We start from the raw sequence: 18,027 nt of genomic DNA on the forward strand, positions 1-18,027 counted from the left end.
ACTGTCGACTGCTCCTCCACTTTGGAGGACTCCTCCGTGCAGCTGCTGTGCCCTGGGGCTCAAGTTTTCCTGCCTCATCTGCTCCTGCTCAGATCCCTTGTTGACTCCTCTCCCCGATTTCTGAAGACTGGCAGGGTCCTGGCCCGGCCTGCCTGTGCCTTTCTTTCTGTCTGTGTTCTCCTGTGTGATGATGGCCTGTGGCCTGTGACTCTCATGACTTCCCATGTGCTTGGGCCCAGGCATCACACCCTGGCGCCTGCTTGGCTCCCACATGTGGGCATCTCACGGGCACATCAGGTGTGATATGCCCAAGAGAAGCCCTATACCTCCTCCAGGCTCAACCATGTCAGTAAGTGGCACCACTATCTGTTCATCAGATGTTATTTCTGAGTTCTCTTCTTCCTCCCTCTTCCCACTCAGTCCATCAGCAAGTCCTGTGAAGCCTGTCTTCAGAGTAGAGGCCACACATGCCCACGTCTTTTTCTCCCCTTTGCCACTGCTGGAGGCAGTCACCCTGTGCGTCATCTCACAGCCAAACTGCTGCAGCCATGACTGACTTGGGCTTCCTCGTCCACTTCAGTGCCTTGCAGTATCTTTTCTACAGAGCAGTCTGTAATGCTTTAAAAATGTAAATCATCTTATTGCTCCTCTGCATAAGCCCCTCGGTATCTTTGCATTATACTTGTAATAAAACCTAAAACAGAATATCTGACATACCTGATTTTTTAAGAAAATACTGTGGTTCTTGTTGAACTGCTTTAGGGAATCTAATGATTGGGTTTTTTTTAACCCCAGTATGAGGTAGTAAGGCCTGTCACAGTCATCTGCTTGTTCTCCAGTCTCTCTGAGTTTGAGTTATGATATTTGTGTTCCTTTTAGAGAGCTGTCTGGAACTCGAGAATCATGGCACCACAGACGTGAAATGGCATCTGTCATCTTTAGCTCCACCTTATGTCAAGGTCAGTCGTGACTGCCTCAGATATAATCGTTTTAATGTTTAAACTTTTTCCAGGACGTTCTAAAACCTGACTATGAGCATAGGTTGATATTGCTGGTTATTTGCTTGTTTGTTTTCTGAGACAAAAGTCTTGCTCTGTCGCCCAGGCCGGAGTGCAATGGTGTGAACACTGCTCACTGTAGCCTCAACCTCCCAGGCTCGAGTGATCCTCCGGCCTCAGCTTCCCATGTGGCTGGGACCACAGGTGTATACCACCATGTCCAGCTAACTTTTTGTTTTTTTGTAGAGATGGAGCCTGACTTCACTGCCCAGTCTGGTCTCGAACTCCTGACCTCAAGCGATCTTCCCACCTCAGCCTCCCAAAGTGTTGGGATTACAGGTGTGAGCTGCTGCACCTGGCCTTGCTGGTTATTTGTTCCACCAATTCATTTAGTTGGTTTTCTCTTTAGATGAGGATGATATATATCCAGTCTTTTTCACAAGGTGATTTTGAGAGTCAAATTAGAGAATATGTGTGGAAATACATGTTTGCTCCATTTAATGCTGTCTCCTAGCCCTAATTTTATCTGAAATAACTTTATTTTGAGAAATATGTAAAAACTGTATTTCTGAGCATTGTATGTACACATGCATGGCTTTCCCCTCATGTTCTGAGTGCTGTCCTATGTTCCCAGCCAGCGGTGCAGGAAAGGGAGCTGAGCGCTCTTTGCCAGTGAGTGGTCGACTACTGTCTATGGTACCAGGGTACTGCCTGAATTCAGTGGGTTTGTCATTGGTGGTGTTTAGAACAGGGCTGTGGTCTCTCTGCCATATATTTTGTGTGATAGTAACAGTTTTGAGCCATAATACTAACAAAATATGTACAAAAAAGTTTCTGGACCTACTGTGAAAAAATTAAAAACTACTTGGGAGGCTGAGGTGGGAGGATCGCTTGAGCCCAGGCAGTTGAGGCTGCAGTGAGCCATGATTGTGCCACTGCACACCAGCCTAGGCAGCAGAGCAGGTATTACCCTGTCTTAAAAAAATAAGTCAATACAAATTAAAAACTGGTATTGCATAAGTTATTAAAATGCACTTTCAACAGGGTCTTCAGAGTCTTTGAGCAAAAGATAGTTATTTGACATTGTGAGCCTCACCATAAAGATCACTATAGCCAGGGAAGTGATAAAAGTCGCCTCGTGTGACCTCTCCTTTGGTGATGTGAGTCAGCGTGATGGCCTTCTGCAGAGCTCAGTCAGGTAGCACTCCCATTTTGGGAATACCTTGCGTTCTCCTTTTCAGCTGCTAAGTGTGGTGGTGTGCTCTCAGCAGCCGTGGAGGTAATAGTGTCTCTGTGGGATTGATCCATTGGCTTTATGGTTTTTAATTTGTTTAAATGATTGCTTTGCAGGGAGCTGATGAAAGTGGAGATGTGTTTAGAGCCACCTATGCAGCATTCCGATGTTCTCCTATTTCTGGTCTACTGGAAAGCCATGGGATCCAAAAAGTAGGTTTCGATATTTTTTTCCATAGGCAGTTAGTAAGAACATCATTTAAATTGTCCAGGAGTGCCTCATTTGATTCCACCCATTTAGCTTGTTTCACCCAGAGCATTGCTACTCACAGAGCGAGTGTGCACCTGAGAGAAGAGCCTGCCTCACTCACAATGCGCTGTAGCAGACAGTCTTAGTGTCAAGAAGCAGTCAGCTAAACAAAGTGGTGCACTTAGCAGTAAAGACCACAGACTGCCAGTGCTTACAGTCTTACTACACTGATGGAGATGAGAGTTTTGTCTATCAGCCGTAGCCAGAAAAACCTGCCATTACTCAAAAACAGTTCAGTGTTTGTGGCATAGTCAGCAGTGTATCTTCATGGGTGACACATCCCTCCAGCTACTATGACCCTCTTAAATGTTAATTTATTCCTATACCTGACATATTCCCTTCAGATGTCTCCTAATAACACTAATCCCCCACCTGGCCTCAGCAATATACTTTTTCGTTCTAATTGCTGAAGCTTACTGGCTCATTTATTAGACATTCAGACTTAAAGTAAAGTAAGTTATAGAATGTAGCTGTGAACTCAGAAATGACCATAAAAGAATCTTGAAGCAGCTGTAGCAGTTGTTGCAAACTACACACTTGACTGGGTCTGTATAACAGGCTTTCAGAGGGTTTCTCACTTTTTTTGGAAAGACACACAGTTCTACACGTGTAGTTTAGTTCGTTTCCCAAACCACAACAGAAGCAAAGCAGAAGAATGGGATAAACACACTGTTCAAGTAGAGTTCAACGTATGAGGAGGTATTGCAAAAAGAAACCCAACAAGAAAGACATCCCGTGTCAATCGATCAGAAGACTTAACCTTGTTAAGACAGCAGTACTCCCTAAATTGATCTACATGTTCAACACAGTCCCAATCCAAACCCAAGCTGGGCCCAAAGCAATCTATAGTTAATGCTGTTCCTATCAAACTACCAACGTCATTTTTCACAAAACTGGAAACTACTATGCTAAAATTCATACAAAGCCAAAAAAACAACCTGAATAACAAAAGCAGTCCTAAGCAAGAAGAACAAATCTGGAGGCATCGTGCTACCTGACTTAAAACTATAGTATAGTTTTAGTTTGGGAGGCCGAGACGGGCGGATCACGAGGTCAGGAGATCGAGACCATCCTGGCTAACATGGTGAAACCCCGTCTCTACTAAAAAATACAAAAAGCTAGCCGGGCGAGGTGGCGGGCGCCTGTAGTCCCAGCTACTCGGGAGGCTGAGGCAGGAGAATGGCGTAAACCCGGGAGGCGGAGCTTGCAGTGAGCTGAGATCCGGCCACGGCACTCCAGCCTGGGCGACAGAGCGAGACTCCATCTAAAAAAAATAAAAAAAATAAAAAATAAAACAAAAAACTATACTATAAGTCTACAGTAACCATAACAGCGTGGTAGCAAAACAAAAACAGACACATAAACCAGTGGAACAGAATAGAGAACCCAGAAATAAAGCCACACACCTACAACCATCTGATCTTCAACAAATCAGCAAAAATAAGCAATGGGGAAAAGACTCCCTATTCAATAAATAGTGCTGGAATAGCTGGCTAACCATATGGAAAGGAATGAAATTGGACCCCTGCCTTTCACCACATACAAAGATTAACTCAAGGTGGATTAAATATTTGAACATAAGACCTCAAACTGTAAGAATCCTAGAAGAAAACTTAGGAAGCACCACTCTGGACTTTGTTCTTGGGAAAGAATTTTTGACTAAATTCTCAAAAGCAACTGTAATTAAAACCAAAAATTGACAAATGGGACCTAATTAAAGAGTGTCTGCACAGCAAAAGAAACTATCCACAGAGTAACAGACAACCTACAGAAGAGGAGAAAACATTCACAAACTGTACGTCTGACAAACATCTGATACCCGGAATCTATAAGGAACTTAAAACAATTGAACAAGCCCCAAACAATTCACCCCATTAAAAATGAGCAGAAGACATGAACAGACACTTCTCAGAAGAAGACATACAAGCAGCCAACAAACATGAAACAATGCTCCAATCACTTATCATCAAGAAATGGAAATCAAAACTACAATGAGATACCATCTCACAGCCGTCAGTATGGCTGTTATTAAAAAGTCAGCAGCCTGGGCAACATGGCGAAACTCTGTCTCTGCAAAAAATACAGAAATTAGCTGGGCATGGTGCCATGCACCTGTAGTCCTACCTACTTGGGGGGCTGAGGTGGGAGGATTGCTTGAACCCAGGAGGCAGAGGTTGTAGTGAACCAAGATTGTACCACTGCACTCCAGCCTGTGTGACAGGGTGAGACCCTGTCTTCAAAAAAATAAAAAGTCAAAAAAACAATAGATGCTAGCAAGTCTGCAGAGAAAAGGGAATGCTTATACATTCAGTGTGAATGTAAATTAGTTCAGCCACCGTGGAGACCAGTTTGGAGATTTCTCAAATAACTGAGAACTACCATTCAACCCAGCAATCCCACTACTGGATGTATACCCAAAAGAAAGCAAATTGTTCTACTAAAAAGATACGTGCACTTGCACATTCATCACCGCACCATTCACAGTATCAGAGATATGGATCAATCCACTGTTGATCACCGGTGGACTGGATAAAGAAATGGTGGATTGGTACATGTATATCATGGAATACTGTGCAGCCATAGAATCAAATCATGTCCTTTGTAGCAACATGGATACAGCTGAAGGCAATTATCCTAAATGAATTAACACAAGAATAGAAAACCAAATGCCACATTTTCTCACTTATAAGTTGGAGCTAAATATTGGGTACTCATGGACATGAAGATGACAGCAATAGAAACTGGGGACTACTGGAAGGGGGAAAAGGGCTGAAAAATTAACTGTTGGGTACCTGGGTGATGGGATCATTCATTTCTCAAACCTGAGCATTGTGCAGTACACCCAGGTAACAGACTTGCACATGTACCCCCTGAATCTAAAATAAAAGTTGGAAAAGAAAAAAGGAACAACAATAGACCCATAGTGGTACAGATATAGGTGTCATGCATCTATTTTAAAAAGTAAAAAATTGAAATTAATGAGCTAAGCAGTCAGTTGAAGAATGGTGAAAATAATAAATCCAAAGAAAGAAAGAAAAAGTTCTAAAGCAAAATATAGTGAAATTAAAAACAAAGAAATGAGAGAAGATTAACATCTCCAAAGCTGCTTTTTTTTGGAAAAAATAATAATAATAGACAATTTGGCAAAATTGACCACAGCAGGAAAAAGACAGTTTTACATAAAAAGCATTTGTCACATGAGAATCTAGCAGAATGAGATTAATCAAAAATTCAAAAAATTTTTAAAGAATTAAAGGTAAATAAATGTGTTACAAAAAGAATGACTTGAATATCAAAGATTTTTAAATGCCTCTTTCATGAACCCTCAAATGTTTTCCAAAGTGGTCTTCGTGAGTTGTCCTGAGAATTTGTACACCTTACACCGTTGTAGAACTTTGTCCCCTGCCCTGCAAAAAACTGTACCAAAATCTAAGCCCACTTTGTTCTTTGTTCATTCTAAGATTTAGTGCACAGTTGTAATTAAAATCTAAATTTAGTTAAATAAAACAGAAAAAACTTAAAAATCAATTCATCTGAGTTTTGTTTTAAAATTGAAAGGCTGATTCTGAAATCTCTATAGATATACAAGAGACCTAGAATCAGACAATCTTGAAATAGAACAAAGTTGGAGGATTTTACACTTCGTGTTTTCAAAACCTACTACAAAGCTGCATTACACAAAACAGTGTGGTTTTGACAGTACCATAGAACTATGGAATAGGATTGAGAGTCCCAAAATAAACCCTAATATTTATAGTCAATTGATTTTTTTTTTTTTTTTAATTTAATAAGGGCACCAAGACAGTTCAATGGGGAAAGAATATTTTTCAAAAAATAGTGCCTGGGAGAACTGGATAGCCACATGCAAAAGAATCTGGGTAGACTGGCCAGACGCGGTGGCTCATGCCTGTAATCCCTGCACTTTGGGAGGCCGAGGTGGGTGGATCACAAGGTCAGGAGATTGAGACCATCCTGGATAACCCAGTGAAACCCTGTCTCTACTAAAAAATACAAATAATTAGCCAGGCGTGGTGGTGGGCACCTGTAGTCCCAGCTACTTGGGAGGCTGAGGCAGGAGAATGGAGTGAACCTAGGAGGCGGAGCTTGCAGTGAGCCGAGATGGCGCCACTGCACTCCAGCCTGGGCAACAGAGCCAGACTCCGTCTCAAAAAAAAAAAAAGAGGGTAGACTCTTACTGTGTTAGGGTTTTCCAGAGGGACAGAACTAATAGGATATATGTATATATGGAAGGGAGGTTATTGGCTGGGCATGGTGGCTCACGCCTGTAATCCCAGCACTTTGGGAGGCCGAGGTGGGTGGATCATGAGGTCAGGAGATCAAGACCATCTTGGCTAACAGGGTGAAACCCCGTCTCTACTAAAAATATAAAAAATTAGCCGGGTGTGGTGGCGGGCGCCTGTAGTCCCAGCTACTCGGGAGGCTGAGGCAGGAGAATGGCGGGAACCCGGGAGGCAGAGCTTGCAGTGAGCCGAGATCACGCCACTGCACTCCAGCCTGGACGACAGAGCTAGACTGCGTCTCAAAAAAAAAAAAAAAAAAAAATAGGAGGTTATTAGGGAGAATTGACTCACACGATCACAAGACAAAGTCACACGATAGGCCATCTACAAGCTGGGGAAGAGAGAAGCCAAGTAGCAGCTCAGTCTGAGCCTAAAAGCCTCAAAAGAGGGAAGCCAGCGGTGCAGCCTTCAGTCTGTGGCCAGACTGTCAGAGGGCCCCTGGCCAAACACCAAGTACAAAGGCTGAAGAACTTGGAGTCTGATTTCCAAGGACAGGAGGAACAGAAGGAAGCATCCAGCACGGGATAAAAGTGAAAGCCAAGAGACTCAGCAAGCAAGGTTATCTCACTTTCTTCCACCTGCCTCCTCCTAGCCTGCTGGCAGCTGATTGGATGTGCTCACCCACATTAGGGTGGGCGTTCCTCTCTCAATTTGCAGACTCAAATGTCAGTCTCCTCTGGCAACACCCTCACAGACACCCAGAAACAATACTTTAGCAGCCATCTAGGCCTCCTTCAGTCCAACTGAGGTGACACCTAGTATTTGTGGGGTTTTGTTGTTGTTGTTGTTTTGAGATGGAGTCTCGCTCTGTTGCCCAGGCTGGAGTGCAGTGGTTCAATCTTGGCTCACTGCAAACTCTGCCTCCTGGGTTCAAGTGATTCTCCTGCCTCAGCCTCCAAGTAGCTGGGACTACAGGCGCCCACCACCATGCTCGTCTAATTTTTTGTATTTTTAGTAGAGACGGGGTTTCACCATGTTAAGCAGGATGGTTTCAATCTCCTGACCATGTGATTTGCCTGCCTTGGCCTCCCAAAGTGCAGGGATTACAGACATGAGCCGCCGCGCCTGGCCTGAGTTGACACCTAATATTAACCATCGCACTTACCTAGTACCATATACAGAGATTCACTGAAAATCGACCATAGACCATAAACATTAGACCTAAAGCTATAAAACCTCTGAAAGACAACATAGGAATAAATCTTCTTGACCTTAGGTTAAGCATTGGTTTCTTAGATTTGACACCAGTAAAGCACAAGCCACAAAAGAGAAAATAGATTAATTATCAAAATCAAAAACATTTGTGCTTCAAACAAAACCATCAAGACTATGAAAGACACAGAATAGGGACAAAAATTTGCAAATGATTTTTTTTTTTTTTTTTTTTTGAAACGGAGTCTCGCTCTGTCGCCCAGGCTGGAGTGCAGTGGCGTGATCTCGGCTCACTGCAAGCTCCGCCTCCCGGGTTCCCGCCATTCTCCCGCCTCAGCCTCCGAGTAGCTGGGACTACAGGCGCCCGCCACCGCGCCCGGCTAGTTTTTTGTATTTTTAGTAGAGACAGGGTTTCACCGTGTTAGCCAGGAGGGTCTCGATCTCCTGACCTGGTGATCCGCCCGCCTCGGCCTCCCAAAGTGCTGGGATTACAGGCTTGAGCCACCGCGCCCGGCCGCAAATGATATTTTTGACAAAGGACTTGTATCCAGAATATGTGAAGAACTCTTACAACCCAGTAAAAAGACAAATAGCCCAATTTTTTAAATGAGCAGAGGATTTGAATAGACATTTCCCAAAGAAAACATACAAGTGATCAATAAACATGCAAGAAGATGCTTAGAATTCCTAGTCATTAGCAAAATGCAATCAAAACGAGAAGTAAAATATCACTTAACACCTTCTTAAGATGGCTGTGAATTTTAGAAAAACAGAAAATAACAAGTGTTGGTGAGGATGTGGGGAAATTGGAACCCTCATGCATTGCTGGAGGGAATGTGAAATGGTACAGCCGCTGTGGAAAATAATTGGGCAGTTTCTCAATAAGCCAAACATAGAATTACTGTATGACCCAGCAGTTCCACCTCTGGATATACACTAGAAAAGTTGAAGCAGATTTTCAAACAAAAGCGTGTTCACAATAGTGTTATTCGTAGTAGACAAAAAAGTGGGAACCACCCAAATGTCTGATGGATCGATAAACAAAATCTGGTATATCTGTAAAATGAAACATTATTTGGCAGTGAAAAGGAATGGAGTTACTGGTACATGCTATATCCAGATGGATGAACCTTGAAAACATTGTGCTAAGTGAGAGAAGCCAGTCACAGAAGCCTCCAGATGTGTGATTCTGTTTACGTGAAATGTCTAGGATATGCAAATCTCCGGAGAGAAAGTGGAGTGTGCTTGCCAGGGGATTAGCTGAGATACTGAGTGTTAGAGTTCCCAGTATGTGCCTAGGGTGTAACATGCAGTGATGCTGGTGTTCCCCTCCTCTGTTCTCTTGGGTTTTTGGTATTTGAAGGGGTATAGTTAGGGGTTTGTAGTCCCATAGTGACCAGTGGTGGTTTTTACCCTTTCCTTTGGTTTTACTCTTTCCTTCCTTCATCTTCTCAGAGTCCAAGTCCATAGTGGTGTAATTCTCTAGTCAGATGCTCTCCTCTCCCTGACCAGACCTACTTTTGCCTCCAGGCTCTCAAAAGCCTTGAGCTCAGGCTGACTGGGTTATTACGTTTAAGGTTCTGCATGGGCAGAAATTAGGCCACTTACATGTTTTAATGTTTAAATCCAGACTCAGAAATACTGATTCATTGTTAACCTGATTCATTGTTAACTGATTGATTGTTAAGTGATCAGTATTATCAACACTAAATTATTTGATAAAGCTAAGGCTCTTAATATTGGTAACTGTTATCAAATGCTGTTTTAAACGTTACAATTGTCCCATGATTGAGCTTTTTACAGGTTGTACACATGCAGGGTGTGTTTATCACTGAGCTATGTGCCCAGGGTCACTGGCTGTTACTGACATTTGGAAGCTAATCATAATGCAAGCTGCCACTGTGGAGTGTCTGGTGCTTGTCTTGTTCTGCCTCCTGTAGCCGCCGCCCCCCTCCCTGTTGTCCGTCCTCCACAGCTCCCAGCCACTGTGAGGCCTTCGTCCTGGTACTGCTTGGCCAGCAGAGGGTTCCGTAAGCATGCGAGGGAAGACAATTGCGCGTCTGTGGTTGGACCTTCCTCGTGTAGGTGTTGTACTTGACAGCTTTAGTGCCTTCTGATAACATGTCCCCCCCACAGTAAAGCATTTATTGTACATTTTAAGGAATATGTCATATAAAGCCTTAAGCAAAAATGTGTTTTGGATCTGGTATAGTAACCCGTTAGAAATGAAATTGTTCAAATTCTTTCAATTAGTGGGAAAACTAGGCAGTGCAAAAGCATTTGTTCCTTTAATTTTTTTCATACCAAGTCTTTGAGCTGGTAATCTAGCTGCCACTGTGTTGAATGATCAGTGTCTCAGTTTCTCTTCTGTTTGTATTTTGTAGGTCTCCATCACATTTTTGCCCAGAGGTAGAGGGGATTATGCCCAGTTTTGGGATGTTGAATGTCACCCTCTTAAGGAGCCTCACATGAAACACACTTCGAGATTCCAGCTCTCTGGACAGGTGAGTAGTACACTCAATTTATGTAAATCATTATGTGTATTTTAAAAACAGAAAGGAAATTAACAAGAAAAGTTGACCTGAAAATGCAGAATATAGTCCCATAATCCTAATTTTCTTGTTTGTCTGTGTTAATTGGCATGTTTGAGGTCTGAGTTGGCTGTATTGTTCGTACAGCCCATGAAACCCATGTTTGACTTAGTTATGTAAGAAGCTCTGTGTACGTGTGCATCATGCATGCACATGGGCACATGAGAGAGAGGAACCAGGCAGTATAGAGTACAGAGCTTGCAATTTAGGGGATTTAAAAACCTTAAATCTCCTTTTAAAAATTTTTAAAGGAAATGGTAGAATTCAAATAAGTAAATGTCCATATATTTTCTTAGTTTTTATTTCTTCTCCCTTATCCTGTGATTTTTCTGTACAGAGCATCGAAGCAGAAAAGGAGCCTGAAAACGCACACCTTTCCACGGATTCCCTCATTAAAATAGATCATTTAGTTAAGCCCCGAAGACAAGCTGTGTCAGAGGCTTCTGCTCGCATACCTGAGTATGTTGTTTTTGTCATTCTTACGAGTTCTTTACCAGTACTTTATTGAGGAATAGAGTCAGTACAATGCTTGATGACTTTACCTGAGTTCACATGCGTTACCAGCACTCCAACCACGATACAGAATATTCCTCTCGCCCAGAAATTTCTTACCTGTCCCTTTGCAGTCAAGATTTGTCCTGTTCTGATTTCTGTCATCATAGATTCGTTTTGTTTGAACTTCACATATATACATATGAATGTATCTCTTCTTTGTGTCTGGCTTCTTTTTCTCCACATTCTATTTTTAAGAATTCATTCATGTTATTGAATGTACCTATAGTTCATTTCTTTTTATTGTTTGGTATTCCATTAAATGAACATATCACAATTTATTCATTTTCCTGTTGACTTTTGGATGTCTTATAATTTGGAACTATTATGAATTAAGGTGCTGTGAACATTATTCTGTGTGCATTTCTGAAGATGACATACATTTTCATTTCTTTTGAGTAAAAATACCTAATTTTACCCAAAATTGCCGGGTCACATGATAACCATGTGTTGAACTTTAAAATAAACTGCCAAATAGTTTTCCCTAAGTAGTTGTACCGTTTTATGTTCCCATAAACAGCATATGAAAGTAGATTCTTGGCCGGGCGCGGTGGCTCAAGCCTGTAATCCCAGCACTTTGGGAGGCTGAGACGGGCGGATCACGAGGTCAGGAGATCGAGACCGTCCTGGCTAACACGGTGAAACCCCGTCTCTACTAAAAAATACAAAAAACTAGCCGGGCGAGGTGGGGGCGCCTGTAGTCCCAGCTACTCGGGAGGCTGAGACAGGAGAATGGCGGGAACCCGGGAGGCGGAGCTTGCAGTGAGCTGAGATCCGGCCACTGCACTCCAGCCTGGGCAACAGAGCAAGACTCCGTCTCAAAAAAAAAAAAAAAAGAAAAAAAGAAAGTAGATTCTTAAAAAGCTTTAAAATGTAAAACTTACACCAGCCGCATATATAGCTTTAATGAGAATATTATTTAGTATTATACCTAATGAAAATATTTCTTACAATCCTTAATTAGTAATTAGGTCTAATTAGGTTCTTGAGGAAGATGCCTGGAAAGACAATATATGTTAAATATCTGCTGAATTTAATATAAATTTAGTCATTTACTTTTTGGGAGCCAATAATGCATTTGGAAGAAATTAGAGTCCTTTAAAGAATGCGTGTTCTTGGCACACTCCCTCTGGGCTCTTATGCCTCACTTCTCTCTTGCTCTCCGAGCCCAGCGCCTCCACATCTCCCTTCTGGAGACACAGCCTCGCCAGCCCACAGCTCACACCGGCTGGGGGGAAACAAACAAGAAACAGGGAGAAGTTATGGAGGCAGCTTGGTCTGTGAAACCTGGGAAGGACTTGCCTGAAAGGGGACATTTAAGTTGAGGAGGATGAGTGGAAATGGCCTAGGTGAGGAGGGTGGGAGAAGTTCAGTGTGAGAGGGGAGGTGGGGGGCGGCAAGGCCAGAGCTGGGCCTGGGAGGTGGTTGCTCTTCTGGAGAGCTGGAAAGCCGGGAGTGACATGATCAGGTGTGCGTGTATAGGAGGAGTGACATGATCAGGTGTGCGTGTATAGGAGGAGTGACATGATCAGGTGTGCGTGTATAGGACAATCCCCTGGCTGTGGTATGACTGATGGGATGAAGGTAAGGAAGGGCTATTTTAAAGGAGTCCAGGAGTAAAATAGTGTCAAGGAATAGGAAGAGAACGGGCAGACTGGAGATAGGAGGGCCTCTGCGATGGACTGGATGAAGGGTGATGGCTGTGAGAAGGTCGGCTCCCGGATACCATTCAGCAAACACAAGTGGAGGATCAGGTTTGAGGACAAAAATCACAAGTTCATTTTTGTATTTGTGGAGACTGAAGGTGTTTGAGCTATCCTGAGGGACCATTGTGTAGTGACTGAATAGATAGGGCTGGTGGGGGTTGCCAAGCTAGGTGTGAGGGGAAGGTCCGATGCGCAGAGAGTTGGGGGTGGAGGGGAGCCTGCGGTGACCCGGGAGTGGCCGGAGAAAGGGGAGGCAGATGTGCAGGGTTCAGGAAGCCCAGGCAAGAGCCAGTGGCGCCGCCAGCAAACATTGTCTGGAGGCCATACCTGCATCAGGCGCTTGGAGCAGCCTGTGTTCCTGTGATAGTGAGGTACAGTTGGTCCTGCGGCGTGAGGGGCCAGGTGAAGCAAACTGAGTTAAAGGTACAGTCGGTCCTGCGGCGTGAGGGGCCAGGTGAAGTGAACTGAGTTAAAGGTACAGTCGGTCCTGCAGCGTGAGGGGCCAGGTGAAGCGAACTGAGTTAAAGGTACAGTCGGTCCTGCGGCGTGAGGGGCCAGGTGAAGTGAACTGAGTTAAAGGTACAGTCGGTCCTGCGGCGTGAGGGGCCAGGTGAAGTGAACTGAGTTAAAGGGCCACCTTCACACAAACTGGGCTTCTGGCAGGTAGAGACACGGGCTGTGAGGAGAGTGAGGCCTATCCCGCACACTTTGTGAGAGGATTCCTGCTGGCATCTTCTTCACATAAATTAGATAAGTTGTCATTACAAAACTTATATTTGAAAATAAATCGCCAGGAAAAACACAAATTAATGCAATACTACATAATTTTAATATATGAAAATAGTTTAAGTTACTGTGGATTTCAAATTCTTAACTTTTACATCTGTTTCCAAAGCAGGCAGCTTGATGTGACTGCTCGTGGAGTTTATGCCCCAGAGGATGTGTACAGGTTCCTGCCTACTAGTGTTGGGGAATCACGGACACTCAAAGTCAATCTGCGAAACAATTCTTTTATTACACACTCAGTAAGTTGGAAATATTAGTATGGGTTTTGGAAAAATAAATGCATTCAACTCGGGTAACAAACATTTTCCTGATGATTCTAACAAGCATTTTCCTGATGATTCTATAGACTATATTTAAGTTGTAGTAATGAGGTAACTTTTAAAAATGCAATTATAAGGCCAGGTGCAGTGACTCACACCTGTAATTCAGGACTTTGGGAGGCCAAGGCAGGGGGATTGTTTGAGACCAGGAGTTTGAGACCAACCTGGGCAATATAGTAAGACTCCATCTCTACCAAAAAAAAAAAATTATCAGGGCATGGTGGCACGTACCTGTAGTCCCAGCTACTTGGGTGGGGGCTGAGATGAGAGGATCGCATTAGCCTGGAAGGGTGAGGCTGCAGTGAGCCATGATTGTGCCACTGCACTTCAGCCAGGGTGACAGAGCAAGACCCTGCTCCCATCCCCCCCAGAATTCCTTAATATTGTATTTGAAAATAAACCCACTGGGAGTTTATAACCCTTTACTTAAAAACCAAAAATTTGTTTTTATATTTTAATTTTTAACTTTTTCTTTTTCTTCTGTACACACATATTTCTGGACAGCCTTTACTTTAGTTAAAACTAGATTAAATTCATGTTGAAATTTTCTTAAATATGCTTTCATTGCCTTAGCATTTGTTGTCCTACCTAATTTTGTGGCAACACCTAAATTTACGAAATGTATCTGTAATAAATAAATGCGTGGTATGCTTCTATATGCTAGAAGATCTAATTTTCATAACTTTATAAAGTGTTTTCTGTTAAATTCCAGCTGAAGTTTTTGAGTCCCAGAGAGCCATTCTACGTCAGACATTCCAAGTACTCTCTGAGGTAAGTTTATCGCAGATCGCAGTGTTCTCATCAGCAATGCAGGACTTTCGTTTCTTGGGAGTTGGGGCTTGTGAGGTCTCCTCTGCTGCAGGTCCTCCAGATTCCTTACCAGCACCGAACAGCATTAATCAAATGAGTCTTCGCAAGTAGAAGCAGAGAAAAGGAGCCTGCAGGGGGACAGCTCCTGACTGTCCATGGTGCACTTAGCGGTGCCGCAGGGCGCAGCATTTGGGCTGGTGTGACTCCTCCCACCCAGGATTTGCAGCCACATAAATCTTAGAGCTGTAATCATCTTAAGATTGACTTTTAGAGTAATTCCTGTTTCAAATGTTATTTTCACTGGTATGCTAAGAGTCGAGGACTTAGATTTTCATTAATTGGGACAAAAACCTTTCCAGGTTAATTGGGAAAACTTTTATTGTGGTGTTTTTCAATTGTCATTCTTCAGACACCGCTTACTATTCTTAATCAGGGCCTCATTTTCTTATCATCCTTGCTAATTTTCTTTTCTATATGATGCACGTTTAGGTTGAACTCTCGAACTGGGTTGTCGTTATTTAGGACTTAATAGTAGGGTTGTGTTGGACTTAATGCTGAAGAATAATTTTAATTTCATCTCTGAATCCTTAAGTCCTTTAATTATTGTAAAGTCTCTCATTTTAGCATCAGGAGACTATTCCAGAAACATGTTCTATTCTGTGAAAATTTGGACCACTCTGCAAACATTCTAGGCCTGCCATTTATTCACTTACTAAGACCAGTGGTGCTGTACCACTGAAGCTCCACTCGCAGCCTTGGATACTGGAAAGATGGCTTGATTGAAGACTGTTCCTTCTACCTTACTCTTTCTTTTTATTCTTTTATCTCTCACACCACCTCTTCCTTCTGTGGACTGTAAAATATTTTAATATGCTTGAGGGCTAAACCCTTCCTTTCGCTCCCAGGAGACTGACCTAAAGGCACAAACTATAGATTTTAGTACTGAAAATTCAACAATGAATACATCTAAAAATTATCATAAACTTGATAAACTCTTTGGCCTCAATTTCCTTATTTGTAAAATGGGGATGCCAGTGCTAGCTACTGACAGCATAGAATTGTGAGGAATATAAGAGATGTGGTAATAATGCCCAGACATAGCAGGTGTCATTGTCAATATCTTCATCATCATCATCATCATCATGATCATCATCAAATCTCCCCTGTAGGTGACCTTGGCTGGCAGGATGCATCAACACTCACTCTACAGATTTTGATAGAACCTCATTTTATTATCAGTGTGTCTTCATTTAATCCCTATGACAACTACATAGAAGAGAAAGGCCCAAGTTTAAAAATCAGCCAAATCCAAGTTTTCCGACTTCTGTTCTCCAAGTTCTCCTCTCATAGTAGTCTGTGGATCTCTCCAGTTATTGTACGCTGCCCCAATTGATTTGAGACTAGTGAGTGATGCTCTAGTGTGTGTAATAATAGGTTGGAACTACTAACATACATGGTAACACGACTGCAGAGGCAATTAGTTTATTCAGAAAAAGATCATTTAAATTTCTAATTGTTGTAACTATTTTTAGTAACTGAATACAAATAGATACTGAATAATTTATCCTGAACACTATTATTATCTAAACTCAAATTTTATCGTAACTGCATTATTCATTCTCCTTCCTCAGATTGGTTCACATCCCACATCTTCACCAGCCAAATGTTTTGCAGGGTATGTTTTTAAACATGCAGTGGATCAATGGAATACTTCTGTAAAAACTGGCATCCGTCATCTGTCACAAACTGGAAGGACTTTAGATTTTTATTTCAAGGAGCTCTTCTTACCTTAAAAAATATTTTTTTAGGCCAGGTGCAGTTGCTCACACCTGTAATCCCAGCACTTTGGGAGGCCGAGGCAGGCGGATCACGTGAGGTCAGGAGTTTGGACCAGCCTGGCCAACATAATGAAACCCCATCTCCACTAAAACTACAAAAATTAGCCACACATGGTGGGAGGCGCCTGTAATCCCAGCTACTTGGGTGGCTGAGGTGGGAGAATCTCTTGAACCTGGGAGGCGGTTGTTGTAGTGAGCTGAGATCACGCCACTGTACTCCAGCCTGGGCAACAAGAGTGAAACTCTGTCTCAAAAATAAATAAATAAATAAAATATTTTTCAAAGCTTCTAAACAAAGTTTCATTTAAAAAATCATCTTGAATAGGCCGGGCGCGGTGGCTCAAGCCTGTAATCCCAGCACTTTGGGAGGCCGAGAGGGGCGGATCACGAGGTCAGGAGATCGAGACCATCCTGGCTAACACGGTGAAACCCCGTCCCTACTAAAAAATACAAAAAAACTAGCCGGGCGAGGTGGCAGGCGCCTGTAGTCCCAGCTACTCGGGAGGCTGAGGCAGGAGAATGGCGTAAACCTGGGAGGCGGAGCTTGCAATGAGTTGAGATCCGGCCACTGCACTCCAGTCTGGGTGACAGAGCGAGACTGCGTCTCAAAAAAAAAAAAAAAATTATCTTGAATAGTACCAACTTTAAAAAAAGAATATTTACATATACCCCATCCTCATCTGTAGTTTTCATAAAGCATCATTATTTAAAATAACTTGTTAAATCGCAGCTTTATGTCACTGTTCTCCATTTTATGGGTAGGTATGAGGCAGTCAAAACTTTCCTGCAGTTAAACATTCATTTTCCAACTTCCATTGAATACGTCGTCATTTCAAATTCTTTTTTGATGTTATATTCTTTGCTTAATTTGCCTTCACAGATTTTTTTTTAAAGAATTGCTTTTCTGCCAAAATTTGTGGGCCAATTCAGATTTGACTCTTTGCAGAGAAAGAACCTAAACCTATTTCATCACAATAGTGCTACAGATGGCGGAGTCTATTTCTGACATGGAGTGTAGGGACAAGACCAGCCGAGTGGGAATCAGACAAGGGGATTTTTGAAAGATGCCTAGAACATTTTTAATGAGAAGCTCAAATTTATAAATGAGATGACATTTTGCTTAGCTTCAACTTGTTTTCTATAAACCACTTTTGAGATACGAAATGTGTTCCTTGCTGGTCATGTAAAAGTAGACATTTTTGTGGACGTGAACTTGTAGACTTGCCATTCCAGTGCCTGAAATTAAGAGTCATAAATTACAGCACTGCGTTCCTGTGCAGCCTGTGTCATGTTAATGGCATCAGAAGGAACTTAGAAACATGAGAAACTATTTTTAAATTAAGCAAAATTTGGACAGTTCAATTAAGTTAGCATTTAAAATAGTATCGCAAGGTGCATAGTTTGTACTCTGAACATATTTAAATCTTTTT

General features: G+C 42.5%; 1 protein-coding gene across 6 annotated transcripts in view; it reads left to right on the forward strand.

Moving 5' to 3' along the window:
- Positions 1-18,027, forward strand: part of CEP192 (centrosomal protein 192) — a 179,220-nt gene that overhangs the window by 120,711 nt on the left and 40,482 nt on the right. For 3 of the 6 annotated variants that reach the window (XM_033178418.1, XM_033178416.1, XM_033178415.1), the window contains exons 40-45: positions 880-959; positions 2,349-2,444; positions 10,379-10,498; positions 10,923-11,044; positions 13,739-13,868; positions 14,662-14,720. In XM_033178418.1, coding sequence (XP_033034309.1) covers positions 880-959; positions 2,349-2,444; positions 10,379-10,498; positions 10,923-11,044; positions 13,739-13,868; positions 14,662-14,720 — 607 coding nt within the window. The remainder of the gene's footprint in view (positions 1-879; positions 960-2,348; positions 2,445-10,378; positions 10,499-10,922; positions 11,045-13,738; positions 13,869-14,661; positions 14,721-18,027) is intronic. The other 3 variants (XM_033178417.1, XM_033178421.1, XM_033178420.1) reach the window with 1 other exon arrangement.

The sequence above is a fragment of the Trachypithecus francoisi genome, unplaced genomic scaffold (genome assembly GCF_009764315.1).
Source record: "Trachypithecus francoisi isolate TF-2019V2 unplaced genomic scaffold, Tfra_2.0 Lachesis_group19, whole genome shotgun sequence".
NCBI classification, from domain to species: domain Eukaryota; kingdom Metazoa; phylum Chordata; class Mammalia; order Primates; family Cercopithecidae; genus Trachypithecus; species Trachypithecus francoisi.